The sequence below is a fragment of the Pleurodeles waltl genome, chromosome 11, assembly GCF_031143425.1.
Source record: "Pleurodeles waltl isolate 20211129_DDA chromosome 11, aPleWal1.hap1.20221129, whole genome shotgun sequence".
Taxonomy (NCBI): domain Eukaryota; kingdom Metazoa; phylum Chordata; class Amphibia; order Caudata; family Salamandridae; genus Pleurodeles; species Pleurodeles waltl.
This window is the reverse complement of record NC_090450.1, coordinates 603,380,500-603,397,244: the sequence shown is the minus strand read 5'-3', so window position 1 is coordinate 603,397,244 and position 16,745 is coordinate 603,380,500. Positions and strand designations below refer to the sequence as shown.

At 42.0% G+C, this 16,745-nt stretch overlaps 1 protein-coding gene across 2 annotated transcripts in view; it reads right to left on the bottom strand.

Annotated features, from left to right (window-relative positions):
- Window positions 1-1,913: 1,913 nt before the first annotated feature.
- Window positions 1,914-16,745, bottom strand: part of LOC138265923 (indoleamine 2,3-dioxygenase 2-like) — a 260,844-nt gene continuing 246,012 nt past the window's right edge. For both annotated transcript variants that reach the window (XM_069214114.1, XM_069214115.1), the window contains 2 exons: window positions 10,130-10,278; window positions 1,914-2,608 (listed from right to left, as the gene is read on the bottom strand). In XM_069214114.1, the coding sequence (XP_069070215.1) occupies window positions 2,241-2,608; window positions 10,130-10,278 (517 nt within the window). In that variant the 3' untranslated portion in view covers window positions 1,914-2,240. The remainder of the gene's footprint in view (window positions 2,609-10,129; window positions 10,279-16,745) is intronic.

Sequence of the window (16,745 nt, the reverse complement as noted above, 5' to 3'; positions counted from 1 at the left end):
TATGAGGGCCTAAGCGCGAACTGCCCCAAATAGCCAAAAAAAGGCTTGGCAGAAGAGGGGGAAAAGGCCTGGCAGTGAGGGGTTAAAAGCTCACTTTCATTGCTTTCCTTATGACTCATGGCTCCCATGCCACACAAATGATTCAGAGAGGCAAATCCTAACATGCTTCGCCATCCCCGCAATAGATATATTGAGCACATTACTTGTCTGTTGTGCGTCCGTGGTTTGAGTCCAGACGACTTGCAAGCTTCTGGGTAGCAGGCAGAAACATAACAGGCAGACTTCACCTACCTGACATTCAATTCATCACCACACCTACTGATGGACAGACCACCCACTCTGTTGGCTGAAGGGACTCACAACCTGCACCGATTTCAACAGGATATAGGTCCAACATACACAGCTCATTGTCCGAGGGTTACAGGCCCTACAGTAGTCCACTTTAGTTTTGCTCATTGAAGACACACACACAGAGTACACTATTTCTGCTGCTTCATCTGTAACATAAGGAGTACCGGTGCCCAAGGCACTGCTGAAAAGATAGCAGTCTGATCCATTTACTGTACCAAAGCCGAATACCGAGGTCCAGAATCCATCTCATAGATCCACTACCAGACACCCCCTGCCGCTTTACCTCACTCTCACAGACTCCTGCTTTCGCCTTTGTTGATTGTTTTTCAGCCTTCTCTTCTTTCTTTGTGCCATTTGTTTGTTTTTCCTTCTATTGGTCTTGGGGAAGGTCTGAAAAATAAGTGCCAATGGTCCCCACAGCCCCAAAAAATGAGTGCGAGTGGGCACATCAGCAACCACTGGTTCAAGTTAAGCACCGCCTGTTTCCATGCAGAGTAAGAACTGTAGTTTTCCGATGGTGAAGAGTCTGTCCTGAGATAGCCAAAAGATCAGACACATAGGACTCTTTGGGGCACATTTATGAAAAGTGGTGCTGCACCTAGTGCAGCGCCACTTTTCTTGCGCCCCTTAGCGCCCCCCCCCAACTTCACCATGTGTGCTTCATATTTAGAATATGGCGCACTATGGGGGTGTTCAGTGGTACTAGAGTCATAATTTTTTACTCTAGTCCGGTGCTTTGCAGGATTAGGGTCAACGATTGTGATGCTAATCCTGAAAAGCACTCAGAGGCCTATTAAAAACAATGGGAGCCTCACTTTAATGTCCGCTCTTAGCAGGCGTAAAAAAAGTAAACAAAAATGATCTTTGTGACACTTTTTCAGCACCCCTAGCACCGGAACGCCCCTCCTTGCATACATTTTGCCTGGCGCAGGCATAATGTAGCGCAAGGGGTTACAAAGTGGCACAATGGAAGCATTGCACCACTTTTTAAATATGGCACATCGTTTTTGGCCTTCCAATGCCACATTACTGTAAAAAAAATGATGCTAATGTGGCGTTGGAATGGCGCTAGGTCCTCTTAAATCTGGGACTTTGAGTCATGGGAATAGATCAAGGAAGACCTACACGCACACACAGTATAATTACTATTAGGAAGATAGGATGCGATCTTTCATTATTATGTGCATGCTTGGTATGCTATTAAGGTGAGAAAGAAGAGGGACTATTAGGTATTTCTGTTACACCATATTATTCAGTGTAACGCACGTATCAGCTCCCTATGTGTGATTTTAGAAAAAAAATCACATTCTTACCCTTAATCTCAATTTAAAATAAAACACAAGGTACTTGCATGGTGCATAATTATATTTTGTGACAGTAGTCAATGCCGCAATCGAAATTAAAGTATGAGACCCGAAATGCTTCAAGATAAATATGTCTAAATGTCTTTGGCAGGTGCCACGTTCTTTGTTGATATAAAGCACCCATTCTCGCTTAGGCACGTTACATGTTTATCAACTTTTTCGTTTTTTTTGTACTGAGTGTAGTTTATATATACAAGACATGTTTCAATTCTTTTTATTAGAGATCTTGCAAAACACAAGCACAAGAAATATAGTTCTGTACTGTAACAACCATGTATTGATAGGCACACAAATGCATATTTTATATTTTCATTGGTACAGTTCATAAACGTGCTAAGTTGTATTAAATGTCCAATCACGTTGTTATGTGATACAAACGAGTTCAGTTCAAAGATATATAAAACACATATGAGTTTTTCATAACATTACATCACAACAAAATATTAGAATACGTGGTGGGATACGCACGAGTACACTAAGCACCAATTTCATCATTGAGAAATGTTCTGTCTGCTAGGCACGTTTTTAACTATTGAAGACCACTTTTTTTGTTGTGTCTCGAACGCTTTTCAAAAAACACATTATTCCAGTTCCTCCGGTGCCTTTCGCTTCTAGTGAGGACGGAGGAGTCGGAAGAGATTTGCCATCATTCATCGATTTTGCTTTCTTTGCTCTGGCATTGACTCCGGCAATAGAGACATACTTGCTTACAACTGCTATGTGGTAGTTCCTTAGTTCAACTAAGGCCTCTACACAGCTATTGTAAGCAATGCACAGCTTTTTGTTTCCAGAGGAAGTTACATGTTGTTGAAGTGGAGGGGCCAACCGAATTGCTTCTAAAAAAGCTTTGTGACTTGGAGGCATGTAATCTCTCATTCTATGAAGAAATGCCGCTAAAATAAAAAATAGAACAGAAAGTCAAAACATTTTACGAAGTGAACCATAACAATTCTATCAAACAAGAGAAAAAGAGTGCAGACACTGCTAACAAAATGGAGAAAGTAATCCACACCTCAAGTAGGAAATCAAGTCCAAGCAGTGTAACCAATATCTCACCATAAAGATCAGCATTAGTATCCAAACAACATCAAAAGCTTCTATTCAGGATTTAAATGTTGGGACAAAATTACGATCCCTGTGTACATTTCTTTTTCTATAGGGATCGGTATTTCGACTCCTGAAGAGTTTTTTGAATGGGGGAATAACCACATTTAATAATCATCACACCCCCACAATTTCTCCCAGGTCAATTTCTGCAGGGTAAACCTGCTGAGAAACATGAGGAATACAGTGTTTCAGGCACTAAATTACGCATGTTATGCTCCATTTACGAGTTAGAATAATAGATTAGGAGGAATGCCTGAACCCACTTAGGGGTATTCATATCCGGGCCACAAGTGTCTGGGACAAAAAGGAGTTGTCATAATTACATAATGGGGCATATTTATGAAGCCCTTGTGCCACATTCGCACCATTTTTTTAAAAGCAAATGTGGCATTAGGGTGGCATTTTCCACATGCCATGTTTAGTGGCATATCTACGAAGTGGCGCAATGCAAGCAGACCTAATGTATGAAAGGGGGGTGTTCCCACCTAGGGAGGCCCAGAAAAATGGTGCAGTGCAAATTTACTAGATTTCACTTCACCATTTATAGCGTCATTATTAACTTCTGCATCAGGCAGGCGTTGGGATGATCCTCCCACTGAAAACAATGGGGATCCATGCACTTTGCTGCATTAGCTCCATAATTTATGGAGCTAATCCAGCAAAAGCACCACATTCGCACCATAAACTATGTGGACATGACCGCCATGGTGTGCCATATTCTAAATACGGTGCACACATGGTGTCATTAGGGGGATGCAATGGGGCTCTAGATAAGTGGCTCATCATGAATGATGCACCACTTTTCTATAAATAAGTCCAATGCCTTCTTACACACTTGCAGCTCCCTGCGTAGAACATCCATGTTCCTATTCTGAAAAAGGCCATTAGGCGCAAATGGAGTAGCCAGAAAAATTGCCCCAACATATCAGCCTGCAAGCTGAGAGACTAAGGGAACGATTTACATGAAAATGGTGCATAGGTCCAGATGCACCACTTTTCATGCATCCCTCTAACACCCCCAACAACACCATGGTTGCTCAATATTTACAATACCGTGCAGCATGGCGGTTGTTTCCAGGCATTAAAAATGATGGAAAATATGGCGCAGTGAAATCTTGTACATTTTCTGGTAAAATGTAATTTTCCGGGCCTCCCTGCATGGGAACACCCCCTTGCATATATTATTCCTGATGCATGCATAATGTTGCGCACGGGTTTCAAAGTGGCGCAATGCATAAATTGTGCCACTTTGTAAATATGAGGTTGGGGATCGGGCACCTTAATGCCGGTTTATCATCATAAGAATGAGGCTAAGGTGGCATTACTGTGTCACTAGGGGCTTGCCAATCTGCCACTAAAGCTCCGCACTGTGTATAACATAATGGCCCACCTCAAAGCCAAATAAAATCCAATTGTATTTGTGTGAGATTTTTGGGGAGGATCATAGCATGTTTTTGGTGGACAGGGTTTTACTACCGGCTGGCCTATGAAGTAAGTACTCTGCCATCCAGATGGAGTTCCTGGCTGCCAAATTGTGAGATGTCCACCGTCCCAGTGGATATCTCTAGCATTGGCAGGAACTGCTGTCACAGGGGTTCCTGTCAATGCATTGTAAGCTTGATGGATGGCTCCATCAACATGATGGAGTTGCACGGAACACCTTTTTTTATCTTCCAAAAAAAAAGCACAAAGTGGGATGTTGTTCTGCAAAATATAAAAAACTCAATGCCGCACTTTCTATGAGTGTTTCTCCCATAGCAAGGGGGCATTTTGCAAATTTAACTGCCCCTTACCAACAACGTTTTACCTGGTGGTGACAACTAGTGACTATTGGCCATGTGTTTGTCCATTCTAATTCTAGTTTTGGACACATAGCCAAACCTCTGATTCTGTCGGCAGTCGGTGGGTTATTTCAATGGCAGAGACAGAGTAGTCTTAATTGTCAACATAATGAAGGTCCGTCCAGCTCTAAACGAGGTGGGTGAACTTTCAGTTTGGCAGGAAAGGTAAACTGTCACCTTTACAATGGATTACCTTCTCTGCCAAACTATAAATCAGGCCCATAGTCTTCACGAATCTGCCATGTGCTGTTAAATGTCACTATACTACACTATGATGTATAACTTGAGATGTTTCATAATTGATATACCTATCTCACCTGCTCAACACTTTTTCCCTGAAACTCTTATCTTTTTTTACTTTTATACTGTATAAACTTGGCCTAAGAGTATTGGAGCACTTTATAACAGAACAACACTACATTACAAATTTTTCTCTTTTTAGACACAAGGAGATTGATTTTCTAAGACACACAGGATGTTTAGCTGAGGCCAGAATATAAACCTGTTTCCCGCATTCAAAATTCACCAGTCTTAGACACTAGGCCCCACCTCCTCTCCAAATATACAATTCAAAATCCTACTAAAATTCATGAAGTCACAATAAAGTTATTGTTGCTTCAATCACCCAAGCTAGTTCCAGCAGGTGGTAAAGAAGTTAGACTTCCATCCTCAATTGCTGCACTCTTTAAAACTGAGAAATATATATTTATTCCACTTGGGATATCCAAGATAGACAAATAGCTAAGAGTGTGAGTGAGTTTTCTCATGAATATGCCTGTGATTATCAACTATTATCTTTGTCATGTAGCAGTATCATTGTTTTTAGAACAGAAAATGCATGCCTCTACACTTCTGTCTATGAAGAGTTTCAGGGAAGTACACCCATTTTAAGTACAAGACATTTAAGTTAGGTGGGTGAACCTCTGGTGGCAGGCAAGATCCTTACAGAACTGTTTCAATTGGGCCACTGTGTAACTTTTCAGTTTCCCTAAACCAAAAGCAGCTCTAGCTGATGCATCGTCAGACTGAGACATGTTGGAAAGTCAACAGAAGTGCAAAGTTCCAAAGGCAGAAAACAAGTTTCATATGAAGTTCAAAAGTCAATCAAGGATTACCACAAAATCGAAGTAGGGAAAAATCCAAAAAAGAGGAAAATCAAAATCACAAGCCAAGCACTAGGCGGTCACGTAGTGGTCTGCACTGAAAACAGTAGTGTACACTTAATCACTGTCAAGGACCCTCATTCTAAGAAGAGTAAAGGAGAATCACCCTTAGTAAACTCCCGCCCACTACCTTGGTGGCTTGGACAAGCAGGCAGGCTTAACTTCAGAGTCTAGGTGTAAAGTATGTGTATCAACACACACAGTAACTTAGTGAAAACACTACAAAATGAGACAACACAGGTTTGGAAAAATAGGTAATATTTATCTAAACAAAGCAAGACCAAAATTACAAAAATCCAACATACACAAGTCAAGTTATTAATTTTAAAGGCAAAATAGTCTTAAATCCTTTAGTAAACAGTAAAAACACTGTTGGTGTTGAAAAGTACCTAGGTAGCATCACAATAACATGCACGAGCGAGTGTGCATCAAAAAAAGGTTAGCGATGGGTCGATTTCTCACCGGCAAGTGAGATCGTGCATCATTTCTCCTTCTCCGGTCGGGTCGTTGTGCATCATTTTTCCTCTCCGCAGGAGAGCGATGCATTGATCAGGCAAGCACTCGGGTCCGGGCAGGCATTGTGTTGTTTTTCCATGCCCAGCAAGGTTTGTGTCAAAAATCCTGGTGCAAAGTATCAGCAAAACCGCGCTATGTGGGCTGAAAAATTATCAGCCTCTGTCAGCGGGTGTTGTGCGTCATTTCTCCAGCTGCGTGCATTGATCTTCCATCTCTGATGATGGTGGAGCATTGATTTCAGGGGCGAAGCCAGCGGCACATCGTTTTTCAGCTGCGTTTAGGAAGGTGCGTCACTATTTTCCCCGCATGGTGGTCTGTGCGTGGATTTTCAGTCTTGGTCTGCCAGCTTCACCTGTCAAAGCCCCAAGAACTGGATAGGGCACCACTTGGCAGGGCAGGAGTATCAGCAGAGAATCCATGAGCTGGCAGGAGAAGTCTTTGATGGCCCTGAGAATTCAAAAACAGGAGGCAAGCTCAGGACAAGCCCTTGGAGATTTCTTCACAAGCAGGAATGCACAACAAAGTCCGATCTTTGACCCCTTCCACAGGCAGAAGCTGCAACTGCAGGATAGCTCCACAAAGCACAGTCACAGGCAGGGAAGCACTTCTCCTCAGCTCTTCATCTCTTCTCCAGGCAGAGGCTCCACTTGATGTCCAGAAGTGATCTAAAGTCTGTGGTTTTGGGTGCCCTTCTTATATCCATTTTGGCCTTTGAAGTGGGCTTACTTCAAAGGAAAGTCTCTCTCGTTTGTGAAATCCTGCCTTGCCCAGGCCAGGCCCTGACACACACCAGGGGGTTGGAGACTGCATTGTGCGAGGGCAGGCACAGCCCTTTCAGGTGTGAGTGACCAATCCTCCCCTCCCTCTTAGCACAGATGGCTAAACAGGATATGCAGGCTACACCCCAGCTCTCTTTGTGTCACTGTCTAGAGAGAAGTGCAAACAGCCCAACTGTCAAACTGACCCAGACATGGAACCCACAAACAGGCAGAGTCACAGAATGGTTTAAGCAAGAAAATGCCCACTTTCTAAAAGTGGCATTTTCAAACTTACAATCTCAAAACCAACTTTACTAAAAGGTGTCTTTTTAAATTGTGAGCTCAGAGACCCCAAACTCCACATTTCTATCTGCTCCCAAATGGAATATACGCTTTATTCATTTTTAAAGGCAGCCCCCATGTTAACCTATGAGAGAGATAGGCCTTGCAAAAGTGAAACCCAAATTTGCCAGTATTTCACTGTCAGGACACATAAAACACATAAGTACATGTCCTACCTTAAACATGCTCTGCACTCTGCCCATGGGGCTACCTAGGGCCTACCTTAAGGGTGTCTTACATGTAAAACAAAAGGACGGTTAAGGCCTGGCAAGTGTGTACACTTGCCAAGTCGAATTGGCAGTTAAAATCCGCACACACAGACACTGCAATGGCAGGTATGAGCCATGTTTACAGGTCTACTAATGTGGGTGGCACAACCAGTGCTGCAGGCCTACAAGTAGCATTTGATTTACAGGCCCTGGGCACCTCTAGTTCACTTTACTAGGGACTTACCAGTAAATCAAATATGCCATTCATGGAAATCCAATTACACACACATTTTACATAGGAGCACTTGCACTTTAACACTGGAAGACAGTTTTAAAGTGACCAGAGTAACAAAAAAACAAAAATCTAGCCCTCTGCTAGATCTTGACTTTGACAGAGTCACGCACATGTTGGTGCCAAGCCAGCACACATCAACAACCTGGGAAACAGAGGCAAAAAGTTAGGGGAGACCACGCCAAGGATGAAAAGTCTAACAGTGCTACATTCCTTTATGTAAATGAAACACTCTAAAAAAAGATAGCTTCCAGAGGATGAAGCATTTTATGCAAGGTTTTACATAGTGTACATTTGCATATCTTTTTTTCACATAGAGATGTTTTTGTGGGTGATAGTACAATATTGAAAAGATTTCTTCATCACTATTGCAAGATAAAATATAAATATATTAGTGCTTAGAATTTTGTTCAAAGATGGCCAGCGTACTTATGCAGGTCAGTTTATTTTACTTATGGGTTGGTGTAAACTACTAGCCACATTTTCTCCTTTGAAAAAGGGGAAGGAAGTGCATGAATCCTGATCTGAAAAGTTATGAAATACCAAAGGGATAGCTGTCTTAATGATGTATATCAAACCTAACTGGTAGTGGTATAATTTTTAACAATGAAAATAATTTTTAATCACCTCAACAAAGTTTATTTTTTTTAGCATTGATAAGTTATGGCTTGCTCAACGTTTAATCCTAAAGCACCTTGGAAACCCTTGGAGAAATAGCTCAAGAAACAGTAGCAGGATAACTAAAACAAACACTGGCAAAGTCAAAAGGACTCAGCTCTAAAAGGCTGAGTTATTGGCTTTGCCAATGTTTGGTGGTCCGCCAGCTATTATGACCATTGCCCTATATCCACGGCCATACTGCCGGCCCCTCCACTATACTAGCAGGCTTCTGCCTGGCGGTCATAATCCCCAGGGAAGTGGTGCAAGCACTGCTTCCCTGGGGATTATGAGTCCCCGACCGCCAGCCTGACCACGGCAGTAAACACCACCATGGAAAGGCTGCTGGTAAGGGGGACTTGGGGTGCCACTGGGGCCCCCTGCACTGCCCATGCACTTGGCATGGGCAGTGCAGGGGCCCCCAGGCATAGCCCCATTGCGCATTTCACTGCCCGAATTTCAGGCAGTGAAATGAGCCACGGGTGCTACTGCAGATGATGCACATCAGCATTGCCGCCGGCTCTATTAAGAGCCGGCAGCAATGTTGATGTGACTTTTCTGCTGGGACAGCGGACGGTAACACTGTTACCGTCCACTGGCCCAGTGGAAAATTCGAAATAGGGAGCCAGAAATACTGCCAGCACTGGCGGTATACTGGCACCCGCAGCCTCGGCGGTCTTCACAGAAGACCACCGAGGTTGTAATGAGGGCTAAGCCTATCAAGCTCCTGCACTGCAATTTATGAGTAACTATTTTTCAGCTAAAAAGTACACACACAGAGGGCCTCATTATGAGGCTGGCATTCTAAGGATTGCCATCTGCACCGTGAGAGATGCACCTATGCAACTCTGGCAGTTCGACTGCCATATTACCACCCTAGCGGGTGCAGAGTCTCCATGTCCAGCACCATTGGAATGCGCACTGTCTGCTTTTGCAGACAATGCACATTCCAAAGGGTGCTGTGGGCCCCCCTGTGCAATGGCATTGGCCTTAGCTCCATGTAGATACTGATACCAATGCCGCTGTGCAGTTTCCATTGGGCTGACTGGTAGAAACCTTGTTTTTTGCCTGTCAGTCCAGTGAAAACCTTGTAATGGAGCTGGTGGGGATACCGCCATCTCCACGGAGGTCTCTCCAACAGCCAAATTTATAATGAGGCCCATGTTTCTTGACCTCATACATAACACTCATACTTAAGTCAATCTTTTTTTATATTTTCACTGCAGCAGCCTTTTTAAATACTTTTGTAAGGGCACGAGCTTGAGATGTAAGACAGGTATTTAGGAGCATTTTGTGTTTAGCTATTGAAGGTTTGACCTCCAAATGGCCATCTCGGGACAGCTCTCAAGCTTTCCTTCCTTCCACCAGTTCTGGTTAGGTTTCCTGTCTAAATAATAATTGCATTTTTAAATTGATTAGGTATCATGGCTGTGGTCCTTCTAGTGTGTCAAGAGCATGAGTTTATGTTTTTTGTGGCTCATAATCCAGTATTTCAGTTCAACACATTTGGTATATCATTTTTGACTTACCACTCTCTTGGCTATGTTGAACGCCTAAAAATTCATCAAAGGCATGAAGTGTTGTACTCTGGGCAGCACTTCCTCCTGAATATGCCATTGGCTCTTCAGAGACTCCTTCATATGTCAAGCCATCTGGCATCGCCAAATTATCCCTCCAACTGCATAAGAATATAGTTCAGAAAGAATGAGCGATTTTGCACTATGATTTCTAGGAGCCACACTTGCAAATGCTGTGGATAATGTAAAGGTAAGTACAATTACCAAACAAATAATTAACCTTTTGCACTAAAGTTTTGCAATTTGCTAAATAGTCGAAAATGTATTTGTGAATGCCAACAGCATGACTAGAAACACTCACCTTCTAGAATGTTCCACCATAATTTTTAAACCACTGCACATAGGAGAGCCTTTAAGAGAAGATGGAACTAAAGAAGAGAAGGGAAAAGATCACCATGTGAACTTATTGCTTCCTAGAGAGGACACCAGGCTTGCATTTTGTAGGACTCAATTGACTCCAGGGCAATAGCACATTATACTCCCCACTCCTTCAGAGGCACAGTCAAGGGCAGATTTTCATTTGTATCCTAAAGAAGAGGTATCTCTTAGATATCTGTGGGGTACTTCTTGCCCTGGCAAAGTGTGCTTCACAATCCGGCAAAACATGAGGGTGTCTTGTAAGGGGTTAGGAGACTGAGGGGCTTTGGAAGTAGAGGCTTGTGGTATACTCTGTCTTGAGGGCTGTGCAGTGATGCTACAGGAGACATCGGCTCAGCAACCAGCAAATGTGGCCAGTAGTTCAAGTCATTGATGTCTTCCTCAATGGACGAAATGCAGTCAAAGTCAAAAAGCTGAGGATTCCCTGTAAATCCACTACTGATAGCTGTAGAATTCCACAATAAGTGAAACTTTCTGCATCTCTCTCCTAAGACAGCTGTCTTTTGGACCCCAAGGTTCACAGGAACAGAAAAACCCAATTGTGTAGACCTATTTCAAAGATGCACCATGGGGGTGGGTCAGTGACCCAGTGGGCCAGTCAATGTGTGTTTCACATGCCAGTGACACACAGTTTGTTCCCCACAGGGAGGGCCAATTCCCCTGGGGACTCAACAGTAAAGTGTGCCACATTCTCCTTGGAAAGTATAACCTCGGCAGGGCTAGTGTCCAAGGGGATAACCCAATAGTCAAGTTCTATGAGGCATGAGATACAAGACCCACCACAAAGAGCCACTGTGGAACCTCAAAGCTGAATGAAAGGACTCAGTAGAGGGATGGCAGGCATGAGATGCCTTTTTCTTTTTACTCTCAGAAGGAGCAAAGCAGAAGAGGAGGAAGCACACCATTTTCCTGCTGGTGACTTGACAGCCTGTGCTGCGACCATACAGGGGAAGCAGGAAGAAGGCTCCACTGCTTTGCCCCGAAAGAGCACAGAGGAGTGAGATGAGCAGGCCAGGAAGAGCACAGTGCCCCCGGATAAACAGTATATATAAACATAATACTCTCCAAGGGATACATGTATATCTCATATGAGTTTTGAATAAGGATGTTATTTCCATTACACATATTGGACAATTGTCAATACACCATACGTTAATTACACTTTGTTTTTTTAGTTTTCTTTCTACTAATCACTTCATTCACCATTTACTACTTATTGTGATTACCTTAAAAAAGGCCTATGCGCCCACAAATGGTATAAGGAGAAAAGGTGGCTACTCCTTACAAGTCATCACAGACCCACCAAATTAGGAGACAACACTGGGTTCTTAAAAACTGCCCTCACCTGCTAGTCATGGCATGCTTCTTCATCAAGCTATTGCTTCAACCTCCCTGCGATAACCAACATCAGAGATGGAGTAAAAAGGGAGGGGTATATACAATACACAACATAAATCTAGGGATCAATTCCGCAGAACGCACATATATGTTAAAACTTTCTCATAGGTACCCATTCTTAATTTTATTCATGGATCTTCTGGATAGGATTAAAAACTGACTATCATGGTGGTGCTATTGGGGAATTATCACCCAATCACACCTGTCAAATGCTATTTGTGTCTACATGTTTCAACCATTTCACTCTGCCATAATAGGTCTGACAGCCTTCATCAGGACAATGGATCCCTCCTTTTCATCACCCCGTCCCTGTACTATGTAATTTATTTTGGCACTGAAGTGTTACTGGACTCAGTGGTCCGTTATCTGTACACTCACACGAAAATACCTGAAAGAACAAAAAAAGGCAAACAAACACATAATATGTACAAACAAGAAAACAAGTGCCTTTCCACCCATACGTGGCAAATCTACTTATATGGTAACCAGTTAAATACACCAGGAGAGTCCCTCATCTGGACTCTCTCCTAGTTTTTTTATCAACACTTCCATTGTGATCAACAACCCATCTCCCAGGCATCTCCCAGGCACTTCACCTGGTCGAACAACGCCTTTGCCAACCTTGCGGTCGCCATCTTGGAATCACTTTATATACCTCATACTCATCCTAGTAATTCAAATCACTCTTAAATATCAATTAATTTTTTCATGGTAACCATCTTTCACAATTGCCACTACCTTCTAAACACATACCCATCCTATTTTATATTTATAAATGTGTACAATCGTTTTTATCGACCTTTTACCAGTATACATAACAATGTCCAAAGTTATACAATACTGTGGCTACGGCACCATATTAAATTACATTTCTGTATCACATGATTACCTATGTGCTTCAAATTACAAGTAAATTTCATTTGATTGAAAAAACTGATGACCAACCATTAGTTACCATCACACTCTTCACTGAAAGGTTTTAAATATGCTCAATTGCTTTCATTAATCCTTATCAAGAGCAAGTAAACTCATGAAAATACAATGGAATAAAATAGAATAAAATAAAATAAAGAGAATAAAAAGAAATACAACAACTTGAACATAAATTCTAAACCAACCAATCCAATAATATAAATATCATAAACCTGATATTATATAATATTACATAATAATCATTGCTATACTGATATATATATATCCATCATCAGTTATTCACTAGCACTATCGACATGTCTGCTATTTAATTATCCATCATTTTAAATACCTTCATGCTCATAAATTGAACCAGCCTATTAGTTTTATTGATATTTGTTTAATCCTCTGATTATTAATACTTATACCCATTGCTACTTATTGCAAATGTACTGATGATTCTTCACTGCTAATCAATCCATTCGGCTCCTTGGTATCTAACATAATTATGTATCTTGTTACTAAGGTTCTCAGTTTCAGTTCCCTGTTACCACCTCTAAAATCTTTAGCAATCCCATCTATAATACTGTATTTTATTTCTTCTATTCAACCATTATACCTTTGATGTATATGACGTGCAACTGGATATCTCACCATTTTTACACACATTGCACTTGGAACACTTATAAAACCCATCCTGTTTTTTCAACCACCCCTGATTCTTTTCACAGTTCCTAACATCACTTTTAACCAGTATATCTCTCATAGATTTACTTCTTTTATACATTAATTGTGGTTTATTGGGTATTATTGCCCTAATTACAGGATCACTTTTTAATACATGTCAATGTTTCCCCAGTATATCTCTGATTTTCATATGTGGAGTGTTGTATGTCGTAATAAATCTTAAAGTACCTACTCTCATATTGTTCTTTTCTCTCACATTATCATTTGCATTAAATAAGAGTGAGTCTTGAGTTCGTAATTTAACTTTCCTTTTGACCCTTCAAGAGTTGTATTAGAGTAGCCTCTCATTTTTAATCTTTCAATTATTTTGTCTTGTATCAATTAAAAATTTTCTTCTGTACTGAAAATTCTTTAACTATGGCCCAACCCCGGGAGCTGCCTGGAAAAACAAACCGGACAGTAAACAGCACCCACTAACACATGGCTAAATCTGTCAAGGAAACTGGTAAGGATGCATCCCACTTGCAGGACAAAAGGAACACTGGAAGTCCCGGAAAGACCACGCCCCTGCCCTGAACAAAAAGAGGGAGAAAACCCAGAAAAAGGCAGGAATCATACAAGGAGTACAAACATTACAATGCTCACAGTATCTGGCCCATAAGAACCAAGTAAAGAAGACATACTTACTAACCCTGAAGAAGAACCAAGCAAAGAAGACATACCTACTAACGCTGAAAAAATACATAAAGATTATGAACCCTTAAGGGAATAGCAGAATCAAGACTGCACCCCACATTTTGATTGAAATCTAGCGGCAAAACACGTTTCCGAGGTGAAAGGTGCTGTGGAGGAAAGGGGTTCGCCTCAAGGGATAGACAAAACCTAAACCTGGAGCCGGGGATTGGCACCGCAGAAGGGGGTGGCTTGCCAACCCCAAGCCATGTAGTAGTCTTGAGAAATGAGCCCCAGGCCATACAGCAGCCAAAACAAAACCAGGATATACAGAAACAAATTCCCCAGCTCCTCTGGATCCCAGAATTTATATTGAGAACCTCAGCAGATGTGCTTAACCCGTCTACCATCTTAAGGCTCATAAACGCGCTCCCTGATCTCAACCATGTCACCACAGATGACATTGCTGCGATAAAATTCATGCAAGCAAGAGGGAACCAGCACACTGACCTCACATTGGTAATCTTTTCGGCCCCCTGAATTACCAAGCCAGATCCTTAAAAGAAGAGATCAACTGAGAGCTTGGGGCAATGAGGTGTCTACATATCAAGGGGACAGATATCCCAATCCATTACTAGAGGGCTATCAGCCAAACGAACACATCAGGCCATGGTCAGTCCTGCGAGGGGCAAGTATAGCATCTAATAGAAATGAAAATACGGAGGGCAAAATGACTGAAATCTCCGCAGCTCTTAAGAGTCTAAATATGGAAAGAAAAGGGGCGAAGAAAGATACTAACAAACCGTGACCCATCGGCTGAATGGAGCTGGCTCCCCTCGGTTCTAGTCACAGGAAGGGACCGCAAAAGCTGAACAAGAACTGACAAGCAAAATGACATACTGAATATTTGCTCATGGAACATAGCTGGCCTGCAAGCAAAATTGGAAGATTTAACACAATTTCTAGGGTCCGTGGCATTATAATGATATCCTCGAATCTTGGGTCTAAGTCTCTGTTCCTCTTCGTGGATACAAAGAATACACGAAGCCAGCAGAGAAAACCAGCAGATCTGGAAGGGCAAAGGGGGGTCTAGTGACTTTTATTAGTACTAACCTCCTAGCGAAATTATCAGAACCTATTATGGAGGATTCACCTTTCTTGCTGGTAAGATTGGACAGCTGAGGGAAAAACTCTCAGGTACCGATAATATTAGTTAATATATACATTAACCCAAAAAAGAAGAAGACTGAATCTAACAAGCTGATAAAACAACTACTTTACATAAAAAGCACACTATCTCAGGCACACTGGTTGATCTCAGGTGACTTCACTTCAATTTATTCCATAGTCTAGATGAAGATCGCAGTCAAATGGTAGAAGTACCAAATCAAATAATCCCATGAAATATAAAGAAGGAAAAATTAAGAGAGAAATTAATAAAGAGATTGCAGGTCTCGTCTCCCTAACTGGACGGATTCCGGCTAACACGCCACCGGCATGGACAAGATCAGATGGGAAATAGGTATCATATCTGGATTACACACTGGTTACTTTTACACTGTATGACCGGGTGAGGAAAGAAAGCGATCATAACCCACAGATAATTCAGATACAGTCCTCGGGGAGTAAATTGGAAAAAGTGGAATGCCTTATGGGGGAAGCTGGCACTGAAAACCTTAAATGACTAAAATGGTCTGCCAACTCCATTAAAAACCAAGTGGAAGATGCCCTGCAGAGACTGGAACTAACAAATATGGGGACTGTAAATCTGACCTCGGCCTGGGAGGCCTTTACTAAAGACCTCACTAGCCAGCTCGCTCTGGTAAAAACCAGAAAGGGAGCTGAAAAGGGGTATTGGAAGGACGCACAGTGGCCACGTGCAATCCGTATTAAAAAAGAAGCTATATGTAAGCTGCTCAGGCAATTGCGAAGAGCCCCCGAGGACGGAGCACTCATCAGCACACTCTGAGATCAAAGGAAACTCCTAAAAAATAAAAATGGTGCTTTAAAAATCTCCAGCAGGAAATACTTTGGGCTAAATTACATTATGTGGCAGGTTTATCGGACTCAAGACGCTTTTAGAGGGTGACTAATGACATTGAAAAAGGTCCTAAAGCCGCCACATATAACATGTATATAACTGAAGAAGTTTGGGCCAGTTTCTTGAAAATTCACTTCAGGGAAAGTAACATTGGAAGAGAATTGCAAACTCAATGGGAGAAAGATGACATGAATACTTTGGAGGTCACTGTGTCACAGACAACAAAGATCATGGGAATTCCAGATCTGGTTGCGCACCTGGCCCAAATGGTTTTCCACAAGCAATATTCAAAGAAGCAACAAAAAAATGGGCAGTGTTTCTGGCAGCATTATTTAACTATGTTTTGTCAACTGGAAAACGTCCGGTAAGTTGGAAGGGCTCAAAAATCCACCCAATATACAAAGGGGGAATGGCCGCCTCCCCAAATTTTTGTAGACTAATTGCCCTCCTAGATGTGGATCTTAAATACTTCTCTATATG